Here is a 9762-nt window from a genome sequence, read left to right as displayed (position 1 = left end):
CTTGCATGGGCATCAGCTGACATTGATGTCACGCCCAAAGTGAAAGGCCTGTTCTCGCCTCTCAAAGACATGAGAACAATCAGCTTAGGATTCAATAAAGTTTGGAACCCTACTGCTGCCTTCATACGGGTTAATAAGGACAAAATTCCACTCAGGCATGAGACTAAAGGAAAACTGCAGTTGGGTGTGCTCCCCTCCCTCTTCCACCCATCCTCGTTTTGGAAGGGAATTACACAATCGTTAAGGCTTTTCCCAAAATTTCTCATTTTGCCTGGCTTAAAGCAGAGAGCTAACAACTACACAAATGTAAAAACTGCACAGCAACAACCTAGCAACCACTACATTATTTAGAATAATTTATATTAAATATACTGTATGTATGTGTGTGTGTGTGTGTGCGCATGTGTGTATAATACACACACACACACACACACACACACATATACAGTATATTTAATATAAATTATTCTAAATAAACATAATTCTCAGAATACTTAAAAAGACAGAAAGAGAGATAAACTCAGAATTCTGAGAAAAAAAGCCTGAACTTCAAGATATAAAATTTAGTATAGAACTAAAGAGAGAATTTACGTCTGGCAATTCTGAATTTTCTTTTCTCAGAACCGTGAGAAAAAAAGTCAGAATTGTAAGATTTAAACTCAACATTTTTTTATTTTTGTGAGTTTATATCTCACAATTCTGACTTTTTTCCTCAGAAGTGAGATAAAATAGTGAGGGAAAAAGTCCCAATCACTTTTTTATTTATTTATTTATTTTAACTGTGGCAAAAACAGGCTTCCACAATATACACTGTATTATTAATGGCTCAAACCATTACATATATTCATAGTGTCAAATGTCAAATTCTCATAAGCTCATCAGACAGTCTAAACATGATTAAAACGCAGTATGACTCAAGAAATAACACAAGAGTGCCAGTTAATCCTGATCCAGCAAGCAAGCAAGCATTCTTAAGTTCAATCACTCAGTTGTCCTTGAAAGCCATCAGAGTGCGGCTATAAGGACCGGACTATTTAACAGACTAGATACTGTTCCTACTGAGCCTTTATAAGCACAGGGTCATGTTATCGAGACAATGCATGCCACAAACAGAAGCTACAGTGCATTCACTGTTCCTCAGTTTTCAAACAGAGAGTAGTTCTTCCTAGGACTCATTTCTGTGGTTTTAACAGTCACTGATGTGTCAGATCTCGAAGCCATTTCATTGTGACTCTAAATGCAAACTTCTGCATTGCGCCAGACAAAAGAGCTCACGGCTAAAAAGGAAAGAGGAAGAGGCTTTTAGCATTCTGTGCTGAATGTGCAAAAAGTCACATTTTAATGCCACAAATTATAGCTTGCACAAAAATGAAGCTTCTGTCATCATCAGCCCTATAATAACCTGGCAATTGCAAAACAACTACTGTAATTTTTGATTTATATGTCGCTAGAATGAACAAGTACTTTTTTCCTACTGGAAAAAGAGGCTTTACAGAAATATCAGATGAGTTTCCATCCTGTTCGATGTTAGATGATGAAACCTTCCATTATTAGGTCTCTTTCATTTCTTCTGGCTAACCAATTTGATTTTAACAGCATCATGAGATTAAACAGGACAGAGATTCAACTAGCTCTCTTGAGCTCATCCTGTACTGAAAGTTTTGCTGCAGTCTTCATATTAGTCACTCTCAGAAATACAGGTACAAAAGCGGTCACTGGGGCAGTACCTTTTCAAAAGGATCCATTTTGGTACCTTAAAAGTACATATTAGTACCTAAAGTGTACATATTAGTGCTTAAAAGGTACAAAAGTGTACCTTATGAAAAGGTATCACCCTAGTGACAGCTTTTGTACCTTTTTTTTTATTGAGAGTGATATAAGCCATCTGTCCTTGTATACTTCAACAAATGTGTGTAGAAAATGTGAATGAAGCACCTTTTTAAAAAATTTACTGAGGCATGTTAAAATGATCATAGTTAAGATCAGCAACCTGCAGAATTTCACACTGTGTTCAATGAAATATTAATGTGGGCTACCAAGAGCCTTCACATTCCAATGAAATGATCAACTACTGCAGTTTGCACAACGAAATAGCCAATAATGCAGATATTTTAAATATAGAAACACTACATTATATTACAGTATGGACTGCATAAATAATAAAACAAAATATGCATATTTATAAGTTGCTTTGATAAGAAAGGAAGTTTAAAACTAATAGTAATGATAGCGAAGAACTTCGAATGTTCATTTAGTAGCCTATGCTTAGCTCTCGACTTCTGGTGGTTGTATTTAGGCTTCATAAACGTTGTGAAAATGTGTTACAATCATAATCTTTTGTTATCTTCTGCAATAATCCAAAAGCCAATGGAAAAATTCTGTTGGGTTTTGTCAAAGGAATCAGGGTGATGTGAACTTCCTGGTTGGTCTTCAAAAATACGTCATCACTACAGCACTGGGACGTACTTCAATAGGTTGGTATATTAACATTTTATCAGTTAATGAAATTACGGTATTTAACTGTAAATTTAAGTTGAACCCGTTAAACCTAAAACGTTGCTACCGTATTTTTTACGGTAAAATTCTGGCAACCACAGCTGCCGTTTTTTTACCGTAAATTTTACAGTGTAGCATAAATACAGTAATTAAATAAACACTATTTTCTTAAAAATTCTGAAACTTAAATAAAATGGTAAAAACACATTTGACTATAACTAAGCTACATGAAAGCAGGTCAAGAGATTTGTAATAATTTCTCTTTTGAACTGAATCAACTGGTATCCCTGCCTCAGCTCATAAAATTAACCAGCATATTCCATGAATTCCAATTCCCTGGGGGCTGCCATAGTTACACAATCACCACAGTAATCCACAGCTTAAATAGTGCAGTAGGTTAAGCAGGCCCATCAAAGCAATAGTCTGAAGACTGAACAGGCTGTGATGAGTGTTTGCCCAAGCATAATGAGGCCCTGTAATCAGTGGCGAGTTGACCCATGCCGGTCTCTAGCACTGACCTTCCCTGTTACAGCTCTTTAACTTTTAAAGTAGACACAGGACTGCCAGCCGAGCTGAGTATGTGTGACAGCAATAACTAGCTAATCGACCAGTGAGTAATCTGTTATGATTAGACCCTGGGGTCTCATATGTTTATGGCAGTAAAATGAGGTTTGTAGTAAGCAATGCATCCTGGGACGATTCACAAACTGCTAAATTTTGCTAGTTTATACAGTAATATAAGGGTCATTCTACAAAATGTATAATATTTTTTTCCAAAATTTTAAATAAAAACATAAATAAATGAAAAATAAATTACAATAGAAATAATGAAGAATGACATTTTTAAAAATATGGACAGAACTGAACCCAGCATTTGAAATACTCTCCACGCTATGTATGAAGTCCATTACTATATTTTTTCCAAAATTAAAAAACGGAATAAATGAAAAATAAATTATAATAGAATTCAAATTAAATAATAAACATAAAATAAAATAAATATTTAAAAAATTATAATAAAATATAATATATAAAAAAAAACGAACACTGAACCCAGCATTTGAAACTCTCTCTTTTCCAGGACAATGTCTTCTGCTCACCAATCCAAGATGGGAGACAAAAAGCTCTCTGAGATTTATGCGCCTGTCAAACTCCAGCCCACCTCGGCACAGCCTTGTGTGGCCCACGCTTAAAAAAAAGCCATCCCTCCTTCAGCGCTGCCAGTGTGGCAGGGCAGATATTGACTCGTCCCCATTACAGATGAGTCTCTATGTGGAACTCTGAGGGAGACGATTGGCAGAGCACTGATGAATGCTGATTAGAGCATCTCAGCCAGTCGTTAAAACAACCTGCCAGAGTTACCACGGTGCCCCCTTTATCTCTGTGTCAACTTTCTGGCTCCACAATCCTTTCCACAATCCATTGTGAGTCATCAAAGGCAGTGTAGCACTCGAATGCCAATGACCACCACAAGGAGGGGGTCCAGACAAATGAATTAGACAACATTTCATAAGACCTTCAGCAGAGGCAGTGAGCGGCGAGGGGTCTGGGTGTGTATGGGGCCTCTGGATGGGGTACAGGGATGGAGGCTTGGAATGGATTTTATGCATGGTTTTCTTTTTAAAAAGATTAACAGGTGACCAGTACTAGTACAACTGTGGTGTATTAAAGTATGACAAGTTGTATCAGGTAAAAAACAACAAACTTTCAAAATATTGAAAGCAAAAATCAAGTTTTTTAATTAAAAGGACAGAAAGAAGCGGGTTCAATTTTATTTTAAAAAGTCTCTAGAAAATGATGTATAATTATTTGTGCAACTACACATTTAATCACGTATTAAAATCATTACAATCATTTACAAAGAATAAAAACTGATTTTAAAGTGCCTTAAAATTAGTTCAGTTTTCACAACTAAATCTAATAAAAAAACTGTCAAGAACCAGGTATTGTTTCACCCCAAAATGAAAAACAAAAAATTAATTATAATTTGCATAAAGAAAGTTAAGTATTTAATAATAGTATTACTTGTTGTATCTTTTATATATTTTATATCTTTTATATCTTTTGTATATTATTTAATGCAGCATTACTTTTTATTACAGGTTTAACTGCAATACAGTAAAAAAATATATATAATAAATTTCATCATTAAGAATAATGGCAATTACAAAAAAATATATTTTATTATGATTTTGGGAATTTCTGTGGGGAAATGTTCATGCTTAAATGGTCATAAATATAAAGTAACAGTGCAAAAAATATATATAAATAAAGTTCATGGTCTTAAATTAGGCTTCATTTTCTTTATATAAATGAGAATTTCAAATAGCTTTTTTCACCTTTTGGTTTTGGGGTGAAGTGAGATACGTTTTCCTGAGATTCACTCTAGTATTATTATTCTTTAAATCAAAGGTTCCCTGATTTCTTTTAAATCCAAAAAGTTTAAAATCATCTTTTTAGAGAGTTAATCAAGTTTGAAGGGAGTAATTCAAGTATATACTCTAGAACTGTAACAGCTTACTCTATATGCCTGCTTTGGCAATACATTGCGAGTAGGTTTCTTGATCCAAAAAGTGCACAGCGCACACCTGAATCGTTTTGCATAAACCCTCACATGTGAGGCTGAAGTTGTAGCTCACCATAAAATGGTTAAAATACTTGTCAAAGTCTTTGCTCTGTGGCTGCTCGAACCTAAGAGCAAGTTCATGCAAGTTGTGGGGCTGAATGTCATCAATATCAAAAGCCTCAGTCATAATGTATTCCAGCTTCCAGTCTGATTTTTGTTCCAGGTTTGCTTCTGTGAGATTTAAATAGAACTGCCAAATATCCTTTGGAGGAAAAAAGAAAAAAAAGAGAGAAAGTGATTATTAGAAGGGATGCAATGGAAGAGCCACACTTTGAGCTGGCACCTTGATTAAAACACACTATGTAATTAGAACTGACACTACCATTAATCATTCAGAAACAGGAATTGCACAACAGTGGTGAAGTTACTTAAGCCAAACATTTAGCTTCAAACAACACAACATATTAGAATTTAAAGATGCATTTTAACACAAAACACTAATAATTGTATAGGAGAATGTGCTAAAAGTAATTAACTCAATGCTTGAACTTACCATTAAACCATACTACTCAAACTTAAATTAAATGAAATATAGTAATTGTGGACAGAACTGAATTCAACATTTGAAATATTCTCTTCCAAGGCTGTCAATAAAATTAAAATTGTATGGGGAATGTGCTCAAAGTAAATAAATCAGTGCTTAAACTTTCTAGTGGGTGCACACTTACCAGTCAGTGTTGGGGAAAGTTACTTTTAAAAGTAATGCATTACAATATTGCGTTACCCCTAAAAAAGTAACTAATTACGTTACTTAGTTACTTTTTATGGAAAGTAATGCGTTACATTTCTTTTGAGCTTGCTTGTTTGTTTTTAATATAAAAACGTTCTTCTTTTACAAATATAAAAGCCGTTTTCACAACAAAAGTGAACTTTAAACTTGCTAGTTGGTGGACACTTACCAGTAAACCATAATTCTCAGGGTGGTACAAATACGCACGGACACCAGGATTGTTCGAATATGGCTCCAATAGACTTTTGATAGGTGTAACAGCAGGTGTGACAAATATAGAGTTCACAGGTTTCCCTTGAATAAAAGTATGAATGGGACATAAATTAGTAGGTTCAATGTTCTGTATCCATAGTATAGGCTATCTGATTTACCTACTACAATCTGAGCAATATACTGTTTGTCAGAGCAAGTAGTTCCAAAGACTGCATCCCACAATGTAATGCATTCACCACTTCCATGTTCATAAATGAACCAAAATTGTCAATAATGATTTTTTTTCTATATTTTTCTATATTTCTAGTGTTTCGATTTTATTAAAAATATAAATGTTCTGAGTAGGTCTGTAAAACAATTAATCGTGATTAATCTCTTTCAAAATAAAAGTTTATGTTTACATACTATATATATATATATATATATATATATATATATATATATGTGTGTGTGTGTGTGTGTGTGTGTGTGTGTACTGTGTATATTTATATAAATTATATACAAGTATAAACATACATACAAATATGTTTTTCAATATATACATGTGTGTATTTATATATACACATAATAAATATACACAGTAAACACACATATATAATGTAAACAAACTTTTATTTTGAACGCGATTAGTCGCAATTAGTTGTGATTAATCGTTTTGCTGCCCTAGTTCTGAGGCAAATTCTATTACCTTGTTGATCCAGCAGAACCATTATGCTGTCTCGATGAGTGTGACCGTAGAATTGACCCTGAACGACGTCACTGTAGTTGCGAAATATTTTGACCAGTCGTTCATTGTAGCTTTCCCGGACGGCTGTTGTATTTATAGCATAGGGTAGGTAACCGATGGGGACGTGAGCAATTACATAGACCTCAGAGGAAAAGATGACAGTGAAATTAAGGTCAGCAGTCACTCACACACCACTGCTGTCACTTACATGTGCATACCACTATGCAAATGTTAATATACAGTCTTGTAATAAAATGGCCCTGTATGATCAGTGCAGCGGGTTCTTTCTAAAATTAAAATGCCTTGTAAAAGCAAACAGAATATGCTCACCTTCTCCAGCTTTTGTCTTGACAGCTCAAGTGTTTCCTGCAGCCACTGGAACTGCCCAGCAGGGTCAGTCATATTTACAGTCACTTGATTAGGACTGTAGTACAGGTTTGTGTTGAGACTCACCAGACGGAGGCCAGGTTTGATCACAAGAGAGTAAAAGCCACCTTTACGCAAATAAGTGACATACGAAGAGCATTAGCTTACTATATTGTCACAGCTAAAGTCCACTGTTAAGTGTGCACACCACAGTCACAAAGAGAGAGAAAAAAAGCTAATATTAATGAAAAATATTTGTGGGAAAAATATATGTAATTTTTTAGTTTAGATTTAAATTAATAAATTTTATATATATTTTATATACTTATATATTTTATATAATTTTGCATATTTTTTTCTCTGAAAAGAAAAAAAAACCAGTATTTATAATGCATATTTTGCATTATACTGTTGTTTGCATCTAAGTATTTTAGCAAGACTAAAACTCTGTATTGACTAATCGGCATCCATTATCTCCAAATAATCAAATCATTTAAATGTTCACACATGTAGTGGAACATCTTCCTTATTATCAGTTACCTTTTTGCAAAGTAGCTACAGCTTCTGGGTTCAACCACGGAGACCAGAGTTTGGCTACAGCATCGTAAATCGCATTTGCGGATGTTGGCAACTGATCCTAAGAAGTTTTAAAGCAAGATTCTTTTAAAAATGTTAAAGATTCAACACAGCATAAACAATTGTGCATTTTCAGAATACTATATACTAGTTTTAACATTTTAGCAAAAGACAGAGCAAGACGTTTCAAAAATGGCATCCCATAAAAATATTAAATCAACAAAAACATTGTTTTCAACATTGATAATAATGCTAAAAAAATTTGAGCACCAAATCAGCACACTATAATGATTTCTGAAGGATCATGTGACACTGAAGACTGGAGTAATGTCTACTGAAAACTCAGCTTTACTATCACAGGAATAAATTACATTTTAAAATATATTCAAAAGGAAAGCAGTTATTTTAAATTGTAAAAAATATTACCATCTTTTCTGTATTTTTATCAAATAAATGCAGCCACTCAGTGCCACAGATAAAGTGTGAATGTTTGAAATGTTTTTCATCACATAAGTTTTTTTTTTGTTTTTTTGCATTTTTATTTTTAAAAAAAAAAAAAAAATCTAAATAAACTATTTAACCAAATATTCATATGAATTTTTTATATTTAATATATTAAATTTTATTTTATATATTTATATTTTATATTTCAGTGTATACAAGCAGTATGCAAATTTTCCATTCAAACAACCCAAAACATTTGGACTTTATTTGACCATAGAAATGTCGTCTTGGATTGAATTCCTAGCCAAAAATTGTAGTTGCCCTTGGGATTGAAATACCTGTGGCCAGTAGTCGTGGTTGCCCAAGGCAGGATAAACTGGCAGCTGTGGGAAGAACTGACGTATGGTGTGAGTCATATTGGCAATAACATCAATCACTACATCAGTGGACAGTTCTTCTTTCGGGACGTGAGGAGGGCTGTCTCTGCAACGAGGGGCACAACATTTAAAGAAAAAAAGTGAATAAATATATTAAAGAACAAAATCATAATGTGTTCATTAGCTACCAAATTCAGTTATCTCCCATTTAACCCAAGTAAAATCACAGAACAGCCGCAAGCCAGTAAATGAGACTGCTTTATACCCTGTCCATATAATGAACTCAGGCTGCAGGTCTGCTTGTTTCATGTAACTGAATGCTGAGAGAATGAGCTGGTACGGGGAATCACACAGGAAATCACCAAAAACTCCTGGGTCCAATGCAGGAACACCCTTGGAGGAAAAACAGACTTTGGTGTGGTCTTCTGTGATATGGTAGGTTGGATCCAAGTGCAGGTCTGAGATATGCCAGAATTTAGCTGGAATTTAAGATGCTTGTGTTACATTCATTTCACAAATATGTAAAATACTCTCCTTATACTGTACACTGATATGTCAAATATCGTGTCTCATTCAGGAGCTGTAGAGATATTTCACTGCAAACCAGGTACAATGCTAAAGCATGTCATGCTTTCGAAGTGCACTGAACTTGAAACTATGAATCCTTATGTACTCTTTAGATTGACTTCCTCATGCAAATATTTTAAAAAATAATCTTTTTTTTTTTTTTTGACCCAGTAGACAGATATTATTGGCTGTTAACTGTTCATTTTATTAACTTTTTTCTGCCGTCCAGCATAACCCCCCCCCCCAAACAGCATCATTAATATAATAGCAGACATTTGAAACAGATCTTGTTTACAGTACTTGCTCATAGAATTGTGAAACATTGTGAATATTTGCTACTTATGCATTGTAGTTATTTCAGTTTTTTTATTTTTAAATAAATTTATGAAGTTGTGACAATTCTGTTTTTGCTTTGTCAGTATGGTGTATGGAGTGTAGGTTGATGTAGAAAAAAAAAAGTAATTTAAAGCAGTTTAACATAAGGCATATTATATATATATATATATATATAACACATACATACATACATACATACACACACGTACACATATATATACACATATACACACATATACACACATATACATACATACATATACACACATATATATATACACATATATACATATATATAGGGTGA

General features: G+C 33.8%; 1 protein-coding gene across 3 annotated transcripts in view; it reads right to left on the bottom strand.

Moving 5' to 3' along the window:
• Nucleotides 1-1134: 1134 nt before the first annotated feature.
• The window catches only part of smpdl3a (sphingomyelin phosphodiesterase acid like 3A), a 9629-nt gene continuing 1001 nt past the window's right edge, over nt 1135-9762 (bottom strand). Inside the window, exons 2-9 of one of the 3 annotated variants that reach the window (XM_016469513.1) lie at nt 8821-9034; nt 8517-8661; nt 7699-7795; nt 7123-7286; nt 6754-6934; nt 6022-6146; nt 5136-5324; nt 1135-1277 (exon numbers count right to left, since the gene is read on the bottom strand). In XM_016469513.1, coding sequence (XP_016324999.1) covers nt 1272-1277; nt 5136-5324; nt 6022-6146; nt 6754-6934; nt 7123-7286; nt 7699-7795; nt 8517-8661; nt 8821-9034 — 1121 coding nt within the window. In that variant the 3' untranslated portion in view covers nt 1135-1271. Of the gene's footprint in view, nt 1278-4695; nt 5325-6021; nt 6147-6753; nt 6935-7122; nt 7287-7698; nt 7796-8516; nt 8662-8820; nt 9035-9762 lie in introns of those variants that run through there. The other 2 variants (XM_016469512.1, XM_016469514.1) reach the window with 2 other exon arrangements.

This window comes from Sinocyclocheilus anshuiensis, unplaced genomic scaffold, assembly GCF_001515605.1.
Source record: "Sinocyclocheilus anshuiensis isolate Anshui unplaced genomic scaffold, SAMN03320099.WGS_v1.1 scaffold1222, whole genome shotgun sequence".
Taxonomy (NCBI): Eukaryota; Metazoa; Chordata; class Actinopteri; order Cypriniformes; family Cyprinidae; genus Sinocyclocheilus; species Sinocyclocheilus anshuiensis.
This window is presented reverse-complemented; position numbering and strand designations above follow the sequence as displayed.